The sequence below is a fragment of the Ictidomys tridecemlineatus genome, chromosome 6 (genome assembly GCF_052094955.1).
Source record: "Ictidomys tridecemlineatus isolate mIctTri1 chromosome 6, mIctTri1.hap1, whole genome shotgun sequence".
In the NCBI taxonomy this organism is placed as follows: Eukaryota; Metazoa; Chordata; class Mammalia; order Rodentia; family Sciuridae; genus Ictidomys; species Ictidomys tridecemlineatus.
The window spans coordinates 110,029,792-110,056,465 of record NC_135482.1 but is presented as its reverse complement, the minus strand read 5'-3'; the positions used below and the strand labels follow the sequence as shown (position 1 = coordinate 110,056,465).

Below are 26,674 nucleotides of genomic sequence, written 5' to 3'. Positions count from 1 at the left end.
GCAGAGAACAAATTCCTTCCTACAAGGTCATTCAAGTCTGGCACCAGGTGGGCTTGGCTGACACAGTTCACTGGGTACATTATATCCATAAATATGCTTATCCTGGGGGAAGAGCAGGTGGACAGGGAGTCTGATGGGCCACCTGTGTGGAGAATGAAATAGCACAACAACAAATACACTAAAAACACCCATAGTCCTGCCTCTTCCTCATCCCACTTCTAGAAAAGAAGAAAGAGTCATTTCCCTGCCAAATTAGATGAAACCAAAGGGCTCTATTTTCATTCTTTGGTGTTTTTCTGCTACCTGGCATATCTTCCCCATCTTCTGTTCCCCTGCTGTACCTACCTGTTGAAATCTTCCTGTCCTTCATGACCTGGTTTAAATAACACTTTCATCAGGCTTTATCAGATTCTCCATAGTCAGAGGAAATCTGTCTCTCCCCCCTGAATTCCTGTGGCACTTGACTTGAAGAACTCTTGCAAAAATCTTGACTTAATATTTATTTATCCATGTGCATGCCATACCTATTGTATTAGATTGTGATATACTTGATTGTAGAAACTATAACCTCTGACCCAGGCTAGCTGAAGCCTGCATAGATCCTAATAGAATGCTTTGCACTTAGTGGGTGTTTTACATGCAATTATTGTAGAAATGAATGAATGATTTGATCCATGCTCGTTCATTCCTAAGAGTTTTTGCTCATGCTGTCCTCCCTTCCTGGAAAGCCATTCCCACCTCAACTATTACTTCTTCCAAGAAGACCTCCAGATCCCCACATTGTTGGCTCCTACAGCACGCTGGATGTATCTCTATTTAACCACTTACCACCACCACCATATGCCAAAATTAATTATTATTTGTTTTACCTACTTATTCATAAGCCAAATAGTCCATCCTTATCTTACCACCATCCACCCCAGTGTTGGCTAATAGCATGCAATTCCTAAAATTTGAACCAAATGATCTCTTCAGAAGTTTCTGGAAGCATTAGCCCCTGCTACAAAGGGCTGCGTTATTTAGTTTGTGTTCCTATGAGACTGTCCAAAACTGCCTAAAGGTCTCATTTCCCAGAGAAAATCCAGCACAGCCTTCTGGCCCGAAGTTTCCACATGACTGAATACACCAGCAGGTCCACAGGTTTTCCTGAGGGCCCTTAAGTCCCCTGATCCCGCGTTCCAGGGAATCCCCAGAAGAATAGATTGTTGAGTACAAAAGAGGTGAGTGTGGCTTCTCCTCGCAAGGTCTTTATGATGGGGCCCCAGTTCTCTGGGGTGACTGGACACAGAATTTCGGGACCCAAGAATTCCCCTCCTTTAGTGTATTTCTTTCTACCTTTGCCCTTGTCCCTTCTTTTCAATTTCCTCGTTCTCCCAGCCTCTTCCTTTTCTTAACTGTTTCTTTTACCAGCCCGGCTGCACTGTCCCAGTACCTCTGCTTTGGGTTTCTCTCGCTTTCCCTTCCTCGCCAGTCGGATTTACCTCGTCCATCTCAGGTCCCCTTCGTTCGTTCCGCTCCCTTACCCCTGCCCCCACGCCTGGTCCCCACACACGCATCTCTCTGCCCTGCGGGATGCAGAGCCTCCTCACCCAGCCAAGACGAGAGAGGGTGGGTGGGTCCTGGCGCCGCGGTCCCGCCCCTTGGTGCGTGTGTGAATGTCTGTGTGGCGGTGACGCGGCGCCGGCGGCAGGCAGGGGAGGGAGGCCGGGCCCGCCTGAGAAGGAGGCGAGCCGACCGCTGGGGCTGCTCGGCTCCTGCGCGCCCTCGCGCTCTCCGCCGCCTGCCGAGGCGCTGGCAGGGCGCAGGCGGCGGCGGGCGGCATGGAGAGCCTGTTGGAGAATCCGGTGCGCGCTGTGCTCTACCTCAAGGAGCTCACGGCCATCGTGCAGAACCAGCAGAGTCTCATCCACACCCAGCGCCAGCGCATCGACGAGCTGGAGCGGCGTCTGGACGAGCTAAGCGCCGAGAACCGCAGCCTGTGGGAGCACCAGCAGCTGCTGCAAGCGCAGCCTCCGCCTGGGCTCGTCCCCCCATCATCAGCCCCGTTGCCGGCTCCCGCGGCCACCGCTCCTGCCGCGGCCCAGGAACCGCTCCAGAACCACGGACAGCTCCAATCCGCCACACCACAGTCCGCGCCCGAGCAGCCACAGCTTCAGCACCACGGACAGCTTCTGGTGCAGCCCCAGCCGGGCCCCAGCAGTAGGGCTCACTCACCCCAATCACCCCACCAGCACCCGGTGACACTTGGGGCCGTCGCTGACAAGGAGAAGGAGCGTCCCCCGAGTTGTTGCGCTGCCGCCGGAGCCCTCCTTCAGCACAAATCCCCCGCCGCCCTCGGCAAGGGCGTCCTGAGCAGGAGACCCGAGTGAGTGGGGAAGAGATGGGGACTGTTGGGAGGAAAAGCAAGTGGGTGTGAGGAGACAAGGGGGAAATCGGATGCACGCAAGAGTCTGAAGGACTAGGGTAATGTGAACTGAAGGAATGAGAAGCTGCTTTGGGGTAGAAGCGTGTCAAGGAGATTTGGGGGAAAGAAGGAAGGGATATCAGTGTTTGAGGTTTTATGGATATTGGAGCAAAAGGGTTATTCAGACTATCTTGGGGGCAAAGAAGCAAAGAAATGGATTTTAAGTGATTGGGCTGTTGGGAACTGGAGGGCTTAAAGGGACAAAAGTGGGAGGAGGTTGTGGTGAAGATTAAACTGAAGAAAAGAGAACCATTGAAGGATTTAAGTTAGGAAAAAAATTTGAGAGTTCGGGTACAAAAATTATTTAAACAAAGTGAAATATCTTTAAAAAAAACCACAAAGGCACCAAGAGGCTTCTTAAGAGCTTTAAAAGGGATGGAGTCCAGATGGAGTAGCATTGGAATAGAGAGGAATTCAGGAGGTAGAGGTAAAGCTGAAAGGCAGGAGTGATGTGAAAAGAGAGGGGATCTGAAGACAGGGGGAGATAAAGGGTAGGAGAAAGCATTTCCCAGAGGAGCGAGATGGCTCTTTAACTGATGCAGTGGGAGTCAAAGCCAGGAGTGGCTCATTTAGGGAAGCTTACTCTGCTCTCATCTGAGTGGCCACCTTTCTTCCAAATCTCTGCAGAGCCAAAAGAGTGCAAGGAAACAACTCACCAAGCCAATGAAGGACTCTTGATTATAGCTTGGGGATTCGGTCTCGTTACAGAATTTTCCTCTGATTCAAGGAGGATATCTGTGCAAAGTGGTTGGCAGTTGTGGAAAGGGAACAATGATGAGGGAGACAGCTGGAAAACAGTAGTTATGTGGATATAATGTGGCCTCTTTAAATCTGTTATTGTCTAATGATTTCAAACCTTATTTCCCCTTGGTTATTTGCTGATAACTGGAATCTTACATTGGGTACCAAGAGAATGGCACCATTGCCAGTGGGGTTCTAGGACCTCGAGCTTTTTTCACTCATGAGATCCATGAACTACGAATGTGGGAAGAAAAGATGAAGGGGAGCCAAAATATCTTCTCCTCTGTATCAGGAAGTCTGTGATCACATCAGCTTTCCCTCTCTGATTAAACAGGTGATGAAAGAACTGCATGGAAGAACAGCCCTGGGGAAATCAGTACCTGGTCAGCACCTGGCCCTGATGATGATGATACTAAAGGAATGGAGGGAATTGGGAGTGGGGGAAGGTGGAAGGAGGCCTAGGAATCTTACCCTCATTCAGTCTCAAGTGTGCTTTATTTCTGGAGGATACTTGTGAAAATTCACTGTATTCCTTAAAAACTCATTTTCTTCCCAGCATTCTTCCAACACAAACCCCCTCATTTTGTTGGCCCAACTGCTGCAAAGTTAGAGGAGGTGGGTCAGGACATGTTAGTTCAGAAGATACATTTGATCAGAATCATGGCATCTAAGGAGTAAAGATCTAGAATGATTCAGCTTGACAGATCTGAAGTATCTGATTCAAGCCCCAAGAAAATAACAACTTTCTTCTTCAACTCACTCAATGGCCCACTTATCCTCTCAGTTTCATGGTTTTTCTTTCTTTATCTGACATAAAAAGCAGAAAGTCAGTTTTTCCTCAATTCCCATGGCTCAGCAAAAGGCAAAATTTTCCCAAGGTATTATGCGGCCTTTCCCCCAAATATAGGAAAATGAACTATTCCACTCCATCTCCTTGGAGGCAGCCACAGCTTCCTGATAATTAATTCTTCACCTGATTCATCTCTTCATGACATTTGGGGTCTCCCTTCTCTCCCACTGAACCCCCACTTTCTTTGCATCTCTTCAGGGGACTGAGTGAGCAAGAAGGATTGATGACATATCTTTTTCTTGCATAAAGACTTTTTCTGAGGCCCCCACAGTGGTCTAGAGAGCTCACACCTTATGTCCAGATGCTCCTTCTTGGAAGCCAGGGACTTAGAATTTACCTGGCTTCCTATCCAGCCTCACATGTCAATACCATGTGATGTCCTTATCTTTCCTTCTCCCCTGCCCTGCTTTTGCTTCTTAAGAGAGCGGAACAAAAATAAGAAATAATTAGCATGATGTAGGAGAGTAGAAGTTATTGAAAATCTTTCATTTAGAAAGTTGTGCCAGACACTAAGAGGTTAATAACACCAGTAGCTCTTTACTTTCTCCAGAGCTTCAAGCTCTGCCCCTTGTCCCCAGGCCTCAGTACCCAGAGACTTAGAGAACAGGGATATGCTTGCATTACCTCCTCCTCCCTGCAACTCTCTTCCCCTAGATGTGAAACCATTCACATCTTGGCTGGTGGGATGACTTTTGGACCACCTGTTTCTTTTCCCATTGTTTTGCTTGATGTCAACCCAAATTTCCCTTAGAACCTTGGGAAGGAATCACCATTGCTAACTATGTGTTTGGCCCCCATTCTGGATGTTTGACCTCCTCACACCCCTCTCTAGAGTGCAGGGCTAGATGGAGCAGCGGGCAGGGAGAGATCTCCATGGATAGGGTGAGGTAGGGAGAAGAGCAGAACCAAAAGCCCTCTGGCTGGTATTTCTCCAGGGAGCTCCCTGATGAATCAGTTCCCTATAAGCATGCTGAAGCAGGAAGAAGAGATCACAGAGAGGACTCTGGATCATAATTTTGCTGTAAATATTTTCTCATTCTTCTATGCCTCATTATATAGCAAGAATGTGTCCCGGGCATGGAGACTGAAGAGAGGGTGGTTTCTGTGTTAGATGTATTATTTCAGCACAGAGTTTGAAGTTTTCCCCTTAACTCCCTTTCAATTCCAGGAGAAGCAGAAACCCTGGAAAACCTGTGACTACAAAATAATGAATCATTTAATTGCCACCTGGTCTACATTAACATGTGACCTGCCTTCTCTCCCTCCTTCAACTGAGGGACACACAAAGGGGATGGCATTGGAGGTCAGACTAAGGAAGAAATTATGTGGAGGTGTGTGAGCCTAGACATATTATGAAAGAAAAATCCTCAAGGGGTTAAAATTCTTTCTCTGCATGCTTCTCAACTCTTGCTAAGCTCTGGCTCCCACTGCTTATGCTTCTTAATGAAAGCAGCAAACATAGCTTTCTCCTCTTTATTTTTTCAATCAAGGCTCACAGCATCTATGAAACTGACTATTATCCCTTTCCTGGTTGGAGCCAGGCCTCAGCTTGACCTGAAAAAGTCCCCTAGCCATGGAAGCACATGACCCTATCTAAAGCTGCTGGTTTCAGTGTGACCACAGCTTCTCTGTTTAAGCACAATTGCCTACCTACTCATCATGCATTTAGAGTATGGATACCAGCACTTGCCTGTGTCTCCACACCCATAGGCAGGTGATTACAGGAAGTTAAATAAGATTCTTATATTATACTTCAAATTCAGCTTTTTCTCCAAGCTCCCTATCTCAATGTGGCTGCAAAGTCTGAATGGCTTAGCTTAATAATTCCTGTCTTCTTTCTTCCTCCTTTGTCTTCCTTTTATATCCTTCCTCTTACTTTTTTCCCTCTCCTTTTTTCCCTCTCTTCTATTTTTCCTCCTTATTATTTCCCTTTTTTTCTCTTTCCCTTGAATTCTTTCTCTCTCCTTTGCTTCCTTCTATCCTTCACTTTCACTTAAGCTATACAGGTTCATCTCTTTCCTCTCTGCACTTATCCTTTAATCATGAAATAAATCTATTTTTTTCTGATGCTGGGAATGCCACCTGGGGCCTTGCACAAGCTAGGCAAGTGCTCTATCACTGAGATACACCCCCATCCCTGCATGAAATAAATCTTGAGTCATCTTTGGAGCTCCTTGGTCTAATGCTGCCTGGAGGCTGGGGATGGCTAAAAGAGCTCTTGCTTTTAGCTGGATGTAGTTTTTAGCCTGAGTTTTCTAAGACACGAACAGCAGGTGTTTCTGTTGTTATTGAGTGAGGTCTGCTTGAAGATGGCAGCTCCTGTCTGGTCCATCCTGGAAGCTATTAAGAAAGTGTGAAGGTCTATCAGTCAGCCAACTAAATGTATCATGTATCCAGTCCATTCAAAACCCTTCACTCTGTGCTGTAGAAAATAGGAAAGAAGCAGGTGGTCCTTGCTCAACCCACATGAGACACATATCTGGAAACATTTAAACAAGTGTAAGCATATTGCAGTGATCTAAAGCTACCTTCTATTAGAACAGCACAAGATAAGAAAGATGTGTATACATATTAGGTTCAGAGCCGGAGAATTCTTGGTTGGATTTAAGAAAGGGTTCATGTCAGGAAATAGTAAAAAGTCAAGGATAACCAGAAAGGAAACAACCAAGATGATTCAAATCCTAGAGATATCTGCATTGCACGTGGATATCATTCCATCCTCTGATGGTACAGTCCCCCTCCTCTCGTATCCTCCTGACCTGGAAAGCCTCAGCACACAGGGAATCTATCTTGTGTCTAAAAGGCCTGAGGAAGCATTATACAGCCAAGCCTCACCAATCTGATTATCCTTTTTTGTCTTCTCCTACCCTCACAAGGGAGAGGACTCCTATTCAATAAGTTGGAAAATGGGGCCAGAATGAAGGCTCATTGAGAAGAGGGAGTATGTGTCTTTTTGCTTATTCCTGAAAGCTGGTGCAGAGTAAATGTGCTGTCCTCTGCCTTTCCAAGGTCCTGGAATGTTGTTCTTACCTTCCCTTCATCCAAAAAGATCACAATTTTAGAAAAACATGTCATTTCTTTGCCCCTGGGAAAGCCCTGTGCCTTGCTCCACCGCATCTCTCTCCTTCCACACTCTCAGGCCCTTCCCAGACTCACACAGTCAACACCACAAGGCCTTACCAAGACATCCTGGCACATTTTCCCCTTGGCCCAAAATCAAGAGAGAGGAATAGCAATTGGTCCTGCTGATTCAGCAAATATCTATCTGTGCAGCCTGAGTTTCAAAGGTCACTTATGCAAAAAGGAAAAAAAAAAAACGGTGGAGGTGAGGTATGTCCTATGGTTTAATAGCTGTCTGTAACAGTAGCACTAATATAAAAAAGGAAAGTTCTAGTATTAAAACATTAAAACAACTTTAATACATTAAAAAAAGAAAGAAAAAAGAAAAAAAGGTGGGAGGCAGATGGGGTCAGGCCTGGGTGGAAAAGGAAAGAAAATGAGGGTGATATGAAAAAAGGAGGAGCAAGCTGGGCCAAACAGCAGAACCAGGGTCTGTAAAGAGGCTCAACTCTTGAATTTAAATCCCATGTAAAGATTTTTAGACTAACTGTTCTTATTGGGGAGCCCAAACATTTTTTCCCACTGGGGTTCAAACATATTCTTGGCAGCTCTGGACACAGGGTAGCAGCAGTTTAGTTAGGGGACACTTTCATTTTGCAGCTGGCAAATTCCCAAATGTGAGGCCATCTGGCAGGGTTTCCAAGGTTTGGGCCATTGCAGCAACTTCTTCCTCTGCTTCTGGAAAAGCATGATGCACAGGTTCCCACAGAAGTGGGAAAGGGTTTCTTGTTTCCATGGAGCAAAGGGATGGTCATCTTCATTTCAAGTGATGAGGGCATTAACCAAAAGAAGGGAATCAGGAGTAAGGTGAGGAAGAAGCTGGATTTTTTGACTGAAAGGAGATTTTGGAAATCATAGAACCACAGAATGTCCAAGATTTAGGTAGTGAGAACATGAGCTTTGGGGAAGGCACACCTGGGGAAGAATCCTGTTTCGCCATCTACCAGCTGTGAAACCGTACATTCATTATTGCCTTCCTTTAAGCCTGTTTTTTTAAAATATATAAAATGAAAAATAATATCTACCTTAAAGGATTGTTTTAAAGTTCAAAAATTTGATATTATCACTTTCTAGCACTGTTCTGAGCACATAATAAGTGCTCGATACATGCCAGTATTTTGACATAAAGAAAGCAGGACCCAGAAAAGACAGGAGGCTCATCTGATGGCAGACAGAGTAGAATCCACATTCAAGATTCTTTCTATTCTGCCAGGCCACCTTTTCACATGTGCCCCTTTCTCATTTATTCTGCCTCTGCACAATGGGCACCAAAACTTATTCAGAGACATGAATGCTGAGCTTAGCTTGAAAAGCAGCCAGGCAGGACAAATCTACCACCCCTTAGTGATCCATACACATCTTCATAGCTGGGAAAGGCGTCTTTTAAGCTTAACTGAAATATTTTGTTGCATTTTAAGGTTATTTGTTCTTCTCTTAAAAACACCAAACAGATCTGAGTTAGTACTAATGCCATATGGTGATATGAGGGACCGCTACCCTGTTTCCCACTGACCTGTCAAGGACAACAGTGATGAGTGAAGGGAATGGAGGCTGAACCCAGAAAGCATCTCCCACTTCCACAAAAAGAAAGCTGATCCATTTCTCCAAATTGTTTTCTTCTAAGGGATTAAAGGTAAAGCTGCTTTTTTGCAGCATTCTGAGGTCAGAAAGCAGAGGAAAGCAGGGAGGGACACAGAAAAGAAGCCTGATGTGTTGTTGTGAGTGCTCTGGATGGTAATGAGGGGGCTAAGGATCCTACTTTGTTTGGTCAGGCCTAAAGGGTAAGAGTCTTCTCTTAAAGAGTTTTCTTCAATGAGATATATTCTAGGGGGAAAAGATAAGGTAGGCTTAAAATATTCTACCCATTGTGGTCATGGCTAAAGACCACTATGCAAAAACTATTAGAGTGTGTGTGTGTGTGTGTGTGTGTGTGTGTGAGAGAGAGAGAGAGAGAGAGAGAGAGAGAGAGAGTGAGTGTGTGTGTGTGTGTGGGGGGGCCTGGGTAAGATGGAGGATGGGCTGTTTTGCTGTTGCTCTTTGCTTGCAACATCTAATCTGGAGGGTTATGTAACCGATGATGTGCTGAGTGGTACCTATCCTCCCCCACGGGCCGAGTGCTGTGGACAGAGGGCATGACGCAGCCTGTCCAAGTCCCTGCCTAGAGAAGGTCCTAGCCTCTGGCTTCAGAACATTCCATCTAGGCCCATATTCAGAGACTGGGGACTTTAGAGGCTGGATCAGAGTCCCCCAACCTCTTTGGGGAGTCAAGCAAATGTCAGACCTGGATGGAACCTTAAGGCCACCTGGTCCAAACTTCTCATTCAGCAAATGGAAAAAAAAAAAAAAGGTCCTGAAAAGGGCAGTGACTGGTGCTTCTAAACTAGTTAGTGGCAGGACTTAGGTTTGGAACTCAGATTATCTTTCTTTTAACACTTATCTAGTTCTCTTGGTTTTACATAGAGATGAACCAGAAGAGCTAGTCAGGGCTCTTCCAAGGGTGTGCTGGACCAAAATTACAGCTAGTAATTGGGGCTTAGGGGACCCAAGGAGGTCCCTCTGCCTTCTAGAATTTCTCACCTTTGCTGCCAATTCCACAGTCAGAGATTGCTTTGAGTACTTCAAGGTTATCTTCTTGAATAAAACACAAATTCTCCTAGGACAGGAGAAAAACAAAACATTTATTCCTATCAGTCTTTCACACTTCAGCACGAAAGCATGTATCTGGGCATTTCCCAGGGCAAGGCTTGGTGAGAGGCGATACACAGCAGCACTAGTTGACTATAGGCCAGGCCAGGAGGCTCATAAGGAGCTGAAAGGTTCATGAGGGAGGCTGTTGAGTATCTAATGTATCTTTATTTTCACTAAATTTCGCAAAGAGTTGGAATTGTCTTGCTTGACCTTGGCAAAGAAGGGAAAGGGACCCAGGGCATCCCACCCCAACTGGTTGTAGAAAAGTTATTTGGGCTATAGAAGGGATACTTCTCCAATGAGCTTCATTCATGTGTAAAGTCACAAGAAAAAAAGTACATAAAGGGGCATTGTGGAGCTTGTTTGCTTCTTTCTAGGATCTTAACATAATGTTTGTGATAGTAAAATGTCCCAGGACTCTTGGGGTTTGCTGAGATAGGAAGAGAGGGTTGGTAGGGGTTGGTGTCCATGAGTCTGAAGAGAATGGGAGATGAGAGCCAAACTCAAGACCTAGGTGCTTAATAAATACTAACTGAATAAATAAATTCATAGTTGTGTGGGGCCCAGGCAGGCTCATGAATTATGGAGTGGAGAGAGAGAAGGGTATGGTATCAGGGTTAACAAAGAGCTCTGCTGAAGGGAGCTTCCCCCAGGAAATAGGTTGTGCTTGAGCTCAACAGCATAGCTCCTTGCCTGTGTGAAACTTGGAGGTTCAGCTCTTCACATTGGTAGGGAAGTAAGGGGGTGATGGTGGATGGAGGACTGCCCATCCCTCCTAATGACACCCACTCCAATCCTACACAATCCTACATGTGAGCAAGAAAGCCCTCCTTTCCCTCTGCCCCAGCCTCTGAGCAATCTCTCAGCCTAGGAAGCTCATTAAGAACAAAGTTAATGTTTTATCTCAATGACACTTGTGTGTGCATGCGTGTACACACACACACACACACACACACACACACACACACACACAGCCTATCAGGAGGTTGGAAAAGCAGTGGACAATGGGTCTATGAGGATGTGAGGGAAAGGAGGCCTGAATTACAGCCTGTTTCTGGAGGAAAGAAATGGGCTGGGGTGTGGGTCCATGGTAGAACATGTGCCTAGCATGTGCAAAGTCCTGAATTCAATCCCCAGCAAAGAGAGAGAGAGAGAGAGAGAGAGAGAGAGAGAGAGAGAGAGAGAGAGAGAGAGAGAGAGAGAAACAGAGAGACAGAAACAAACATAAGAGAAAGGGCAACCTGGATTCTGGTCACGACATAGCCAGCACCCAGGCTGCAGGCCTCTCTGTGACGCAGCACCAGTCCTGTTCAGGACAAGTCAGGATCTTGATGGAAGGTGAGTGGGTGTGTGCATGGTGTGGATGTGTTTGAGACTAAGTGGATATGGCGTGCATGGGTGAGTGTGTCACTGAGTTGGGCTAGGGTGTTGGATGACAATTCACCTCACACCACAGGCTGTGAAAACCTCCCAGCAAAGATCAACATAGCTTTATCTTGCTATCTCCAATGATGCAGAGTCTGGTCACACTGTCAGGATTCTGGGTTCCTTCTCTGCACAACATGTTTCATCTCTCTTGCTATCCAGTTTCTTCTGGGTTTGTCTCCTCCCTATAAGATGGGGTGAGTCTACAGTCCACACCCATCCTGCTATCAGTACTCTACTGTTTGGAACCCACAAACCAGGCTCCAGAAGACTGAGCCCAGAGGCAGAAGGCTGCCTGGAGGATGGGCGGTTGCAGCTGGTGTAGTCTGGGATTCTCTACTGAGGTGTAGTGTTTGGAAGCTCAGGTACACTGCAGCAGAAAGCACAAAAATCTGCAAAGTGGTTTTCTTTGGCCAGGGCCTGCTGCCAGTGACTTCTCAAGGCATTGGACATGCCAGGTCAAAGCAATATTCTGCCTGCCTTCAATCAGGAATGTACGCCTATCCCAGGCAGAGAGGCAAGGGAATTCCACAATTTCTTCCTTGATGAATGATTCCAATCTACCACAATTTTCATTCAATGCATCAATTTAACACAATGATTATTTAAAAACAACAGAAACAAAAAAATCTGCAAAGTGGCAGGGAATTTCTTGCTTGGGCCTAGCTTCAGTATTTCCAGTGCCAAGCAAGCCTCATATTTACAGGCCCTGTAATGGGCCTGGATGCTTCCAAACTGGCACTTCTGGCACCTTTGACATTCTGGATGCTTCTTACTAAGAGCCCCTCAGGGAAGACCAAAGGAATTTCAGAGACAGGTAGATGCTATCTTTTCAAGCATCTGGATTTTGATCCAGAAGCTAGGACTCTGGTTCTCATGCTTCGCCCTCCTCACAGACCCCCCAAGCAAACCTCTCTCTGCGCAAGGGGACAATCATTTTTCCTTCTCCTAGTCCCTCTACCCTCAAGTCTGGTGAAGCAGAGCCCTTAGGGGGTTGCTGCAGCAGAGAGGGCCGCCCTTCCAAGAGAAAAATGCCTTCTACAGGACAAGAACCCTAGGACGGAAGCCCAGGATGGAGGACTGAGGGAGACTCTGAATTCATGCCCTTTAGCAGGATAAAGTGAATTCCGCAGAGGATTCCAGCTATCAAGTACCCCGGAAATTTCCACTGGGTTCCCTCTGGTCATGAATGCGTACAACCGGGGGCAGCAGAACAGCGTTTGGATCTAACCTGTTCTTTCCTTCCCCAACCTGACCGGGATCCCGCTCCCTCAGGCCCCTCTGCAGCTTCGCGTGCCCCAGTCGCTGGGCAAGCCAGGGGAAAGCCCTTCCTCCTTCTCCGGCCGCGCTCCTGGGGGCTGCTGGCTGGGGAGGGAGCGCCGAGTCAGGATCTCGGTGTGTGGGCGGCTGGCTAGCTGCTGACAAGCAGGATGGGATCTCCCGGCCCACGCGCCCCCTCCCCCGCGGCGCTCGGCAATCCCTCGCGGGGGCGGGGGCGGGCACCCCAGGCGCAGGAAAGCCGCGCGCCCCTGCCACCCCGCGCGCCCCCGCTGCTGAGTCACGCGCTCGGGAAGTGCGGTCCCAGCCACGCGCAGCACCTGTGCGCTCCAGCCGCCGCCCGCTTCCCGCTCCCGGCGCTGCGCACTCGCCCGCTGCCCCTGCCTCCCGCCCTCGCCCGGTGCAGCTCCCGCGTCTGGCTGTGTCTCGTCCCCTTCCTCCACCCCCGCGGCCCTCTCCCGCTCAGCCCGGCGTGCACGCGCCGCCGGCCGCCCACGGCGTCTGGGAGCGCCCCCTCCCCGCGCGCCGCCTCCGCGCACCGCCCCGAGCTCCAGAGGGGAGAGAAACGAGTGTCGGTGTCGCGTCACCGCCTGCCCCAGCGCTCAAGGCTGAACACTGGGCACTCTTCTTGCCCGGCCTCCCTAGGCCTCAGCCCTCGCTAATGTGAATGGATTCCCTTTGGAGAAAAAGGGAAATTAAGGCGGGAGAGGCCAAGGAAGTCAGGGATGAGGAGTGTTACCGAGTCCAGCTTTTCAGCATCCACCTCTCCTGATCTTCTTGTACCCGCGAGACACCTCCTCTGCTAAAGAATCGCAGCCCTTTTGTCTTTGAGATGTGTTTTGTAGCTCAGTTGTAGAATTCCAAAGGATCTTTGGGTCCAGCCTGTGATGGAGCAGGAAGTGTGGCACTGGGTTTGAATCTTACCTCATTCGCTAATTCTATGATCTTGAGCAGGGACAGCTTCGGTTTTCTTGTCCGCAAAATGGGGACCAGGAATAGTACCCATCTTGTGGGATTGCTATGAAAATTCAGAAGGAATGCTAATGAAGCGTCAAGCAAGTCATGTGCATAGTGAGGGTAGAAAGTAAGGTACTTGCTGTTATTTGGGGACTGTTTGCAAGAACTCGCCAGGAAGGTGTTTTGTTTGTTTGTTTGTTTGTTTGTTTTTTTCAATGGTCCTGGAGAGGATGAGCCCCCAGAGCCTAGGGCATCTAGGCAATCACTCTCTACCCAATCACTCTCTACCATTGGGCCACATGCCAGCCTCAGAAAGTGCCTTTTGAGGGTAGAGTTCTTGTCCTCACTCCCACTGTCTCCCATAGGGCTCAGAACAGGACTCCCTCTTCCGTTTGACAGCCCCTCAAACATCTGAAGATAGTCATCCTTTCCTCCCTAGCCCCCTTCCCACCCTCCAGCCCTTGCCATCTTCACTCAGATGGGCACACCCAGTCCAGCACTTCCTGCTCCACATGGTTTTGTGGGTGGCTCTGCCTCACCTCAGTGACAGCTCTTTCAGAGCGCAGTGCCACCAGCAAGTCTACAGCCCAAAGGGTGTGGCCAGATCAGCCTGGGCACAGGGAAGCCCTGCCTCAGCCCCAGCTCCATCTGAGCTCTGGACCTTGCCCAGCTTGCTGTGCTGGCTGGGAACCTGCTGGCTCTTTCAGCCCCAGTCACAGGAGATCTATCCGACACCTATACAATGGGATGTCAATTGCCGTTTCTAAGTGTACAGGTGACTTTCATTTTTACAAAATTGCTGGGACTTTTCACACAGACCTGTTGTTTTGCATTTCCCCAATCTGATTGTGTTCTGTTTTCAAATCGAATTTACTCTTTTCAAATAGATAACACATGAACCTAGTGCAAGATTTAAAAGATGCAGAAGTTTACAATGAAAAGTGACTCACTTACCCATTTTCTAAGTATTTTTTTTTTATGTATTTCTTTCGAGGGGTTTTTGATGTACAGTCAAACAACTGTGTGTGTGTGTGCGCGCGCGTGTGTATACAAATGGTAGTATACTATCTGCTGTTCTGCACTTGGATTTCTCCCCCTAATAAAGTATGTTAGTGATCCTTCCATATTCGGTATAAAAAGAGCTGCCTCATTCTTTTTAATAGCTGCAAAGTATTCCATTGCTGGGAGTTTTGGAAGGCATGCTCTGTGTAACCATTCTGGGTGGGCTTTTCTGAGAGTCAGGGGATTGGGTGATAGGCAGACACTGAGGGGCTCCTTTGGAGATTGCCTCTCCAGTTGCTGACATGCTACAGGCATGGGTAAGTTGCAGTAGAAATGAGATTCAGAGACTGAAAATCCTGACCCTGCTTTTGTTCCCTGGTGCTTCCTTTGTGGTCCATAGGCTTCAGGTAGGGGAAACATTCAGAGTATTATAATGTTGTTCACAAAAAGCTGAAGCAAATTCTAACACCCCACCCCCTTTCAGGGAGTCTTCCTGAGTTGATCTGAGAAATAAGCTGATGCTCTTGCAAAAGGTGGTTTTCTTCTCTGAATATGCATATATTTTAATGGCATATGCATTCCTTCATTCATTATGCTTAATAAATATTTATTGAGTATTTACTGGGCCAGTTACAACTCTAGGCACTGGAGTACAGCAGTGAACAAAAATCTCCCAGATCCTTTCAAGAAGCTTGCAGACCAAAACATAAACAAAATAATGAAAACTTATAATGCATCTGATGGGATAAATGCTCTGGAGCCGAGAAGGGGGTCTGGGAGTATAAGAATTGTGATTTCAACAGGATACCCTGGAAAGGCTTCACTGGGAAGATTAACACCAGAGCAAAATCTGGAGGAAGAGATAGGAGGTTTTCAATGTCTGGGGAGAAGTCTCCTGGCAGAGGGAAAAGCCTGCACAGAGGCCAGAGTGGGAACCAGCTTGGTTATTCCAGTTCCTGGGAGTTCAGAGAGTAGCCTCAGGTGAAATCAGACTGGTGTGGGATGTAGGGAGAAGGTGAGTATGCAGGGGTGGAGCAGATCTTGTAATCATTCTCAACTGGGGCTTCCAAATCCACCAGGCCATGTGTGGAAATGTATAGGAGCATTTTAGATGTCACAATGGCCGATGGACTTGGGGGAGGTGGAGTTGCTCTACTAGAATTTAGTGACAGGGGCCATGTCAAACATTCTGTAGAGCTCAGGATGGTCCACAGAATGAAGAATTTCCCTGCCAATGATGCCAGTGTTTCTTGTTAAGGGCATTGGAATCCACTGTGAAATGTTTGGCTTCTACCTTGAGAAATACTGGGATCCATTGGATAATTTTGAGCAGAGGATGCTTAAAAGGAACTTTGAACACTGGATTGAGAATAGACTGAAGAAGAAAGGAAGATATAGAGTGGGGTTTAGGCAAGAGGTTGGCACAAAATCCAGGTAGGAAATGGTTAGTAGCTCAGACCTGGGTGGTAGCAGTGGAAGTGGTGACAAGCTGCCCAGATAGTTGTACTTCCCGAGGGATTAATGTGTGTAGGAAAGACAGAAAATGAGGATGAGTCCAAGGTTTGAGCCAGAGTCACTAAAAGAATGAGATGGGGAAATCTTGGGTATTGAAATTTAGGAAGTCAAGTTCAAGATGCCCATTAGACATTCAACTGGAGATGTTGGAATTGGCATTTGGGATGGCCGGGCATATAAATCTGGGCTGGTTTTTAATCCTTAAGCCTGGACAACACCATCAAGCAGTGAGAAAAGAAGACTAAAGAGAACCAGAGACAGAGTCCTGGGGCACACCTGTATTGGGAGATGGGGATGGTGGCCAAGAAGGGACAACCAAAGGGCAAAGAAAAAAAGCTTAGAGAGCAGAGGGGTTTCCAGGAGGAGGCCATGAACCTTAGAGTGAAACACTGCTCACATGTAGAATAGGATGAGGAATTGTTCATTGGCTTCGGCAACATTCAAGCAATTGGAGACTTGAAAAGCAGAATTTTGCTAGAACATTGGGATGGAAACTTGACTGGTATGCGTTAAAGAGAGAAGGGGAGGGCCAGGGCTGCCGCTCAGTGGTGGAGTGCTTGCCAAGCATGCATGAGGCACTGGGTTTGATCCCAGCACCACATAAAAAATAAACAAAATAAAGATATTGTATACATCTACAACTAAAAAAAAAATTTAAAAAGAGAGACAAATCAATTAAATATAATGTGTGGACCCTGATTAGATCCTCATTCCAATGAAGCAACTAGAAGACATTTTCAAGACAATCAGGGAAATCTGAAGAGAGACAAGAGAATTGCTGTTATGTAGATATGAGAATGATAAGAAGTGTTGTTATATATCTTCTTAAAGTTCTTACCTTTTAGAGATACAAACTATTCTAGCAAAAAAAAAAATGTCGGAAGGTAGAAGAACAACAAAAGGTGTGTTTAAAGTTTCCCTAATAATAAATATAAAAGTGTTCCCTGATATGTGGAAGCTAGTCCAAAATAAGAAGGAGGGGAGAGAGAGTGAGAAGCGGGAGAGGGGAGGAGGGGCTCCATCAAAAATGAAGGAAGGGCTGGGGTTGTGGCTCAGTGGCAGAGCGCTTGCCTGGCATGTGTGAGGCACTGGGTTCGATTCTCAGCACCACATATAAAAACAAAATAAAGGTCCATTGACAGCTAAAACATGTTTGTTTGTTTGTTTTAATGAAGGAAGACTGGTGGGCTAGATGAAGGGGACTGAGGGAGGGAGAAGAGAGAAGATAAGGGAATAACAGAGGAATGTGCAGACATGAATACACCACCGTGAATCTCACCATCGTGTATACCCACAAGACACCAAACAAAAAGAAAAAAAAAAAAACGTCTAAAAGTGAATAGCAGAAAGATCAGTAGAGTAGAGGAAAGGAAGGAGAGAAGGGGAAGGGGAAATACTAGGGTCTGAATGATATTCTTATTTCATGCTTTTTTAATTATGTCAAGATGAATCCTAGTGTCTGTATAACCAAAAAGAAACAATTAAATAGGTTTTTAAAAAGTGTAAGAAATTATGGAATTGAGAGGAATTGTAGAAAGTGGGTATAGAAAATTCTTCAATGGGTTTTACTAGGAAAGGGGGGGCAATAAATGGGGTAATAACTGAAGGGGAAAGTGGTTTAAGATGAAGGATTATAAGCTGGAAGAAATAATAGTACATTTGCTTTTGCAGTACCTCAGTCAACACCATGTATTGATCCTTGCACCACAAGAAAGACCCTGTGCAGAGCTCTACAGAGAAATCTAGAAAGACTCCTATAGGAAGTGAATCATTTAATTACTTTTGGTGCAGAGGAAATATGACTATGTGCTTATAATGGGTTAGGCACTTTGTTAAGTATTTCACAAACTTTTTTCTCCATATGTCCTAAAAAACTTTATGAGCTAAGCTCTGTCCTACATTCCAAGTTACTTGTCCCATTCAAACCCAGGCAGTATGGGTCTGGCAGTTGGGGACTCTTGGCCTCTACTCTCCCCTGCCTTTCTGCGGATGACTGCAGTCACGTGTTTTCAGATTTTTTTCAAATGTATTTGTCCTGGCCTCTGCCCTGGGGAATGTCACTCAGCAGGGGACCAGGGGAAGGACAGACAAGCATGCTTTAAATGAAGCCCTCAAGGGATTCAGATGCAGCTCCCTGCTTAAAAACCATTAGAATAGATCAGCCTGAACACATTCATTTATCAACACATACACAGACATTCACACCACTGCTGTATGCAATTAGACTAGCTGGAGCTGAGGGGAAATTTTGAAATATTATGCACTGCTATACAGAAGAGAGGAAAGTAGAGAGAGGGAGCTGAGTGTGTTGTTGTTACTTAGGGATGGAAATTTTTATTTAGGCTCCTTAAAGGCAGGAGTCATATGTATACACTCACTTAACAAGTATTATTGAACACCTCCTGCTAACAGCACTGCTGTCCGCAAAGAGGATTCATTGTGAACAAACCAAAGACCCTGCAGCTCTGAGTCAAGAGGAGAAGACAGGCACGAAACAAGTAAATTTGCACATATGTAATCTAAATTCAAAGGATTGAAAGGAAAAGAAGGGGATGAGCCAAAGGAAGGTTTTTGTTGTTGTTATTGTTTGGGCAGTGTCAGAATGGAACCCAGGGCCTCACACATGTTAGGCAGGTGCTCTACCCCTGAGTTATGTATACCCCAGTTCAGGAGGGTTGTTTTGATAGGCAAGACCTTGCTTAGGAGATGACACTGCTGCAGAGAGATTAAATAAAACAGGCAGAAGAGGGGACTGAAGCTAAGTGCACTGACTGCCAGAACCACACTGCCTGGCTTGAATTGAAACAAGTAACCTTTTCCAAGGGGAAAGCATTCCGGGAAAGGGCCCTAGGCCGGATGAAAAGTATGTGTCAAAGAACCCAGAAAGGAAGGGGTGGCCAAGAGGGGACCCAGAAAGGGAGACAGAGAGAGAGGGGGAGAGGAAATGGGGTTGGGAGGGGCTTTCTGGAGGAGTGTCTGGGTGAGATATGTCAAGTGGGTGGAGACCCTAGCAAAGGAATGATGTCATCTACTGCTACAGAAAACTATTCAGGGGCTTGAAGGGCAGAAAAAGGAGACTAGCGCAACAGAGACAGCCCCAGAAAAAAATTCATAATCATTCCATATTCACTCATTTATTCAAACTTTCTTTAAATATCCATGTACTTAATTTTTGCTATGTGTTAGGCATTTATGTACTTTATTATCTCATTTATTGACACAATCTTGATGGGATGATATCATTATTCCTATTTCATAGAAGTAGTAACTGAGGCTCAGAGAAGTTAAGGTGACCCACCTAAGGTCACACAACCAAAGTGCTATATTCAGGAGTCACATGAGAGCCGTAGCCTCTGATACCCTGTCTCCACTCTAGGGAGAGTCCCCTGTGGTGCAGAAAGTGGCTTCCCCCAAGCAAAGTATAGTCTGGGATATATACCAGTATTCAGGGACAAAAAGGATGGTGGCACTGTGCCCATACAACAGTTGTTCATGTTGTTGCAGCTCTGAACTTGGCCCTTGGCCCACTCATCTCTGTCATGCAAGGCAGTACTAGGCTAGAGGGCTGGCAGAATGCCACCCACATGTAGCCACAGGATGGATGGTTGGCAGGTCACTGTGGGGCATCAAATCCCTCCAGGGCCCACATGGTCAGAAGGGTTCACATATGGGACGAAACATCCTTGGCCTCAGCTCTGTATGTGTGTGTGCACACACACGCAGTGTTCTATGTGAAAAAATATATGTTTGTGTTTCTGTATCTGCACATTCAAGAGTGTGTGTGCATGCACATGTCTGAACATGTATGTGTGCCTACAAATGCATAAATATATTTAATGTAAGACTAGGAGTTCATTTAGGACCTATGGGAGTATACTGAATGTGTGCTTGACATTAGATATGTATGTTAAGAAATGTATGTGTGGATGTGTTGGGCACAAAGGGGCACGTGTGTATGCTTGTATGTATGAATCTTTGCACACCCAATTGGGTGCATGTATGCTGAGTGTTAGAGTTCAGCTGATTTATCAGGAGCAAACAGGTTTTTTGATAAGTGTGTGAGTTGGGTGGATGCCATGAGCAGAGTCAGTGTTGGGAGGTCAGTGGAAGTTATGGGATGGAGTTGGCTGAATGAGGTTTGATTTCTGTCGAATTTTAAGAGCCTGCATATGCTATTAAGGACAAGATCAAGGCTCTTGTATTCACAACTGAGAGGCCACCTCCGCTATAGATGCTGGGGGAGCAGGTATAGTGAGTGTGGGAGCCAGAGGCAGGTGCAGCAGTGAAAGGGGAATGGGGGTCATCAGACTTCACTTAGCCTTAGTTTCCCATCGCTCAAATGGTATTAATATAATAATAATGATAGTTATTAATAGAAATGTTATGAATTATCTTATTATACTATATTATTAGACATAAGATTCTTCTTAGGGTTTTCAAAAGTGTCTTGTAAATGAGAAACTCTGTAAAGGTACAACCATTGTTCACCCTCACTGGGTTTCCTCACCTTTCCTGGTAAAGCAGTGCAGCCCACATTCGGCTAAGGGTGGGTTAGTGCATGTGCTGTGTGCTGCTCTGGCCTTGAGTAGTCAAGACTTGGTGAGAAGCAGCCTCTGAGGCTGGCATGGGCCTCATGGCCTTGATCTGTCCTCCCAAGCGAGTTTCGTTCAACAGCCAGGCTGAAGTCTGCCAGGTAATAAAGAGGTCTCTTGTGAGAGAAACTGGCAAGATGAGTGACGGCCCAGCTCCGTAATTCATGCTGTGCTGCCCAGTCTGGCACCAGAATCCCTCCTGGCTCCCTACAAAGAGTGCTGGGGTTCAGAAAAACTCGCTTGGGTTTGGACAACTACATGGCTCCAGGCTTGCTGGGCAGGAAGGAGAGTAAAGCATGGAGCTGGAGGGCTGGGATGGAGCTAGTTTCCTAATGGTTCTTAGGCTGGGCTGGGTGGTGAGTATGGAAGGAGGAAGGGGCTGGGATCCCCTGACACATTCAGGTTACAGATTGGGTTTCCTCCCCAGAGACTGCCAAGCTGATGCCAAGGCTGTGTGATACTGAACAAGTATCTTAGTCTCTCTGAGTCTCCTCTTCCATAAAATGAGGATTACAATGAGGTGATGTGTGAAAGGTGCTTACACACTGCTTTGAGCATAAGGATGAGTAGGTCTGTGTCTCTGTGGTATGTTTTTTGTTTGCATGCACGCGAGTGTTTCATGTATGTGCATGTCTGATTCTCCATTTCCCCCCAGCACCCTCAGGAATAGGAACTCATTTATGCATTCTGTCTACAAACAGTATCGGCTCTATGCCACATGCCAGGCCATGTCTTGTACTAGATGTAAAGATGCATTGGTCACAGAAGTGTTCTGGAAAACTCATTCCAGTATAGAGAGATATAACATGCATATAAAGAGTGATCCAGCATAGAAAAATTTGATGTTGCAGCCTGTTAGTGCATCAGGAACACCACCAATGGAGCTCAGAGGTGAGTGCTTCTGGCCCAGGTGGGGACAGAGGCCCACAGAGCTCGGGATAGACCCAAGGACAAACTAGGGAAGACTTTCTGGGAGAGACGCCCAGCCCTGGTCCTACAGGTAGCCAGAATCTGGATATTTGGAGTTTGAAGGAACCTGGAATCTCTGACTGAGGCTTCCATCATCCTTGGTCTGTTTCTTAACTGTAAATTGGGGATATAGATCTAGGCTCTGCTGTTCCCATATCCTTGTGGCAAGACTTTTGAGTTTGCAGCTGCAGGGCTGGGAAAAGTAATTGAGTCTGGTTGAGTCTGGAAGCAAAAAGTGCAAACTAATTGGTCCAGGCACAGTACTAAACGCTTTAGATACATTAGCTCATTTACTTGTTATAGAGACCCTTTGAGGTATATGATGATGATGATGATGATGATGATGATGATGATGATGATGATGATATGCTATTAGTATCCTATTTTATAGGTAAGGAAATTCAGATTCAGCCAGGTCAAGCTACTAAACAGAAAGTGAACTTTGAACTTTGGACTGCTGGAGCCCATATGAGGGCACAGTTGGGTACAGACATTTTCTTCTATGCTTGCCTTGTGCTACACTTTGTGCTAAGCACCGAAAGTGTTATCTTGTTTGACTTCCACAATAGCCTGATGATGTCACTTCTTTGATGACCTCCCCTTTTCAGAAGAAATGGAGACTGAAGAAGCTCAGATAATCTGCCTGTGAATCCACAATCATTGCAGTGGGAAGATAAAGCCTGAATGCAGGCTGTCCTGAGTCCACAGCCTGCTGGTTTCCTGGGAACCATGCCATTTCCTGTTTTTTGAGAAGAGCCTTCAGTGAAATTCCTTCCCCAGAGATTTTTGTGGCTCCTCCACACACTCCAAAAGGGGGCACTCCTAGGACCAGAGACACACAACCACAATATGCTATGAAAACTGTCACGTACCATCGCAATACTTAGTGTCATAAAGCCACCCCCAATTCAAAATACAGATGAGCATCAGTTTTGCTAATAAATCTGCAATTTGGACAGGACTCATTTGGGATAGTTCCTTTGTGCTCTACCTGGCATGAGCTAGAGTGGCCTGGCTAAGGCTGACCAGACTCATCTACAGGATGGTCACCAAATGGCTGGCAGGTTGTGTTGATTGTTAGTGGCTTTCCACATAATTCTCTCCATTCTCCCAGAATGGTGACGGATTTCCTCTTATTTCCATGAAAAAAAAATAGAAGGAGGAAAACTAGGGCAGATCACTTTTCTGGAAGTCAAGGGAAGAGGTGTTTCAGAAAGGAGGCTTTGGCTAACAAAAACTGTAGGGAAATCGAATTAATTAGGAACTTGGGTCTGGCAATCAGGAAGACAATGTGGACCTCCCTGGGGAAAGTTCTGCTGGGGTCTGGGGGAAGAACCCAGGAAATGGCCAGTTGGCAGGAGATAAAGGGGAAGGGAAACTCATGCAAGCAGTAACTCTTTCAGGAAGTGGCTGAGGAAGGAAGCAGAGAGTTATAATCAGGGGAGAAGAGTTGCAGGAAAATAATATTTTTTAGAATGATTTGAGCATGTTTGCATGCTTATGAGAATAACAATATTGAAGAGGGAGGAGATGGGATGAAAACAGGATGAGGCATGAAAAGGACATGAACACCAATCTTTCAAGGTCAAAGGGAGAGAAGCAAGAGGGGCCCTAAGTCAGACATAAGAATAACAGCTCCCACTTATTAAGCTAAGTTGTACTGTAAGCGCTTTATGTGTTTTAACTCGTTTCATCTCATATGACCCTTTAAAGACGTGGTTCAGATGTGGTTTCTCTCCATCAAAACTCATATCAAAGCTTGGTTTCCAACGAAACAGTATTGAATGGAAGTGAGACCTTTAAGAGATAGAGTCCAGTGTGGGGGGGTCATGTCCACCCTTCTAAAGGAATTAATGCTGGTCTCAGAGGACTGGATTAGATCCCATGAGAGCAGATTAGCTTCTGAGGAACTGGTTATTATAAAAAAGTTATTTTGGCCCCTTCCTGCTCTCTGGCCCTCTCTCTCACCATGTGAGCTATATCTTACATGCACTCTTGCCACATGATGTCATTCACCATCTTTGACTGTAGTTAAGGAGGCCCTCACCAGAACTGGTGCAATGTTATTTGCGCTTTCAGTCACCAGAGTCATGAGTCAAATTAACTTCTTTTCTTTATACATTACCCAGCAACAGAAATTTTATCATAGTGACTCAAAATGTGAAACAGACCCCTTTTGAAATTAAAAATTCCAATCAAGGGATGGGAGGTGAGGAGGGAGGGAGGGAGGAAGTGCTGAAAAATGATATTGACCATATTATTATACTGTTATATTGTGTGCATGTGCAAATATATAGCAAAAAATTCCATCAATTTGTAAAAGGATAATGCACCACCACCAACAACAACAACAAAAAACATAGGGGGAAAAAGATTCCTACTTGAAAATTCAGAAAAAAATTTAAAACTCCAAATTATTTTAACTTCTAAACTTTCTCATACTGAGGATGGAGGCCAAGGGGCTGCCCACTGTCCCTCTGGGGAACCCAAGACTGTGACATGTTTCTAATTAATATAATCTAGCTAAATCTTTGTATGTATATCACCTGGCCTTTTATTTTTTTTCCTTTAAATCAAATGGCTTCTATGGGATTGGCAGAGAAGCAATCTAGTTTCTAGCAATCTAGAAGCAACTAGATTGATTCTCCCCAGTTTGATCAAACTGCATTAAATTCATGTTTCCTTCTTTCCATCATTTGCCTATTTCTTATGCAGGCAGCTGAATTCAGCTAGCTGGGATCCAGGCAGTTTCCCTGGCTGGGCTGCTGGTAACAAATGGACATCCATTTCAGCCTCATACAACCCTTTGAGAAGTTTAAATGTGATTTGTCCCTGTCAAAACTCATGTCAAAGCTTGATTCCCTGGGTACCAGTTTTGAAAGGTATGGACCTTCCATCCCATTTTACAGATGGGAAATGGAGGCAGAATTTGTACAGAGGAGTTAGGAAGGATTACTCAAGCAGGCTTCCTACAAGCAGTGAGGAAAGGAGGAGCAGAACACTGAACCTGGCTGGACAACCCTGTCCTGAAATCAACAGGCTGACATTTTCTGTTGTATGCACCCCAGCTGCTGGAATAGCTATAAACATGTACCTTATTAAGTGTCAGATTGCACCACTGAGCAAAGGAAATCCTGACCTGAAGGAGGAGATGGGGGACTCAGGAGAAGAAAGTCAAGAAGGTATCCTGGTAGGGCTCTGTTTGCAAGCAAGCTGTGGTTGCCGAGTTCCTCAGTGGCAGAGACTAATAATATCAAAAATCATCATTATAAGATTTTGCATCTGTACAGGGTTTATTATGTTTCTCTCAAGGTAGTTTCACATTTGCAGTCTTACTGAATCCCACAACTCAACAAGATAAACAAAGTGAGTCAGAAACCTCTTTTACCATGACCTTCCTCTCCTGAGGCAGAGCCACAGAACGGGGCCAGGTGTCCATCTTCAGCTCAGAGCTATTTCTGACACACCTCCCCGGGACCCTCTCTCAGCCCAGGCCCTGTTTCCCCCATTCATCCATCCACATCCCCAATTTTCTCATTGTCCTAGTTTCTGGCCCCCTGCACTCAGTTGGCTCAGTGATGAGCCATCTGGTCTCTGAAAATACAATCTAGCTGGTTGAAAGAAGGAAAAACACAATGTCTTTCTGCTGCTTGGAAGGGGGTTAATAATTAGATGATCTGGGGGTAATAGGTGGAGGGAAGTTAAGAAAAAAAAACTGATTCTAAATCCTCTTGAAGTAATAAGAACTAAGGAGGAAAAGAAAAAGATTTTGGTCTTTTTGCTTTTCAATCAGTCGTATTAAAGTAAAATGAAAACAATAAAAGTCACCCATTTTCAGGGTACAGTGTGATGAGGTCTGATGGATGTCTGCAGCCACGTAACCACTATCTTAATCAAGATGTAGAACATTTCCATCACCCCAAATGAACCCTGATTCCCTTTTGCCATTAATCCTTCCCCTCCCAAACTGCTAAAACTTACTTTCTGTCACTATAATTTTGCCTTTTCTAGAACATCATATAAATGCAGTCTTTTGTGTCTAAATCCCTTTATTTAGAATAATACTTATGAAATTCATCCATGCTGGAGTATGTATTCAATGCTGAATAGTACACATTTCATTGTATGGATATGCTGCAATTTGCTTATCTGTTTGCCAGATGATGGACATTTAAGTTGTTGCGTTTGTTTTCCTACTCTGAACATTTGCTGCTGTGAAGAGTTTTGGGTCATTATGTTTGAATTAATCTTGAGTAAATACCTAGGAATGCAATTGCAGGTGCATATTGCAAGTGTGTGGCCTAACTTCATAAGAAAACGCCAGGCTATTTTTCAAATTGTTGCACCATTTTGCATTCCCACAGAAGTATAGGAGAGTTCCAGGTGCTTCACACCCTTGTCAACACTTGGTGTTGTCAGACTTAAATTTTAGTTCCTCTAGAGGATGTGCAAAGGGATTTCACTGTGGGTTTTAATTTGCATGATGACTAATGGAACTGAATATCTTCTCACATGTTTATTTTTCTTTGATGAAGTGTCTGTTCAAATATGCTGTACCTTTTCCTATCAGGTTGCTTTTACATATTAGGTTATAAGAGTTATTCATTTTTCTTATTAGTGCCTTTCAAAGAGAAAATTTGATATTTAAAAATTGTCTTGATGAAGTCTAGTTCTATTTATTTATAATTTTTTTGCAGTGCCAGAAACAGAACCCAAGGATTTGTACATGCTAGGCAAGCATTCTACCACTATGTCCCCAGCACTAATTCTGGCAATTTTTTTTCTTTTATAGTTTGTGCTTTTTGGTCTTAAGAAATATTTGCCTGCCCTAAAGTTACAGAGTATCTCCTATGTTTTCTTTGAGAAGTTTTATCTGTTATTTTAGGTTTATGATATATTTTGTATTCATTTTTTATATTGTACAAGGCAAGGACTGAAGTCCTTTTTTTGGCATATGGATAAACAATTGTTTCAGCGCTATTTGTTAAAAATATTCACATTCCCTTTGAATTATCTTGGCACTCTTACCAGAAATCAATTGATGACCTATGTGCTGATCTGTATGTAACCTCT

The 26,674-nt window shown here is 45.3% G+C and overlaps 1 protein-coding gene across 17 annotated transcripts in view; it reads left to right on the top strand.

Annotated features, from left to right (window-relative positions):
- Positions 1 to 1,682: 1,682 nt before the first annotated feature.
- The window catches only part of Iqsec3 (IQ motif and Sec7 domain ArfGEF 3), a 117,080-nt gene continuing 92,088 nt past the window's right edge, over positions 1,683 to 26,674 (top strand). For 12 of the 17 annotated variants that reach the window (XM_078015528.1, XM_078015526.1, XM_078015527.1 and 9 more), the window contains exon 1: positions 1,684 to 2,365. In XM_078015528.1, coding sequence (XP_077871654.1) covers positions 1,821 to 2,365 — 545 coding nt within the window. In that variant the 5' untranslated portion in view covers positions 1,684 to 1,820. Of the gene's footprint in view, positions 2,366 to 26,674 lie in introns of all 17 variants that reach the window. The other 5 variants (XM_078015530.1, XM_078015516.1, XM_078015521.1 and 2 more) reach the window with 2 other exon arrangements.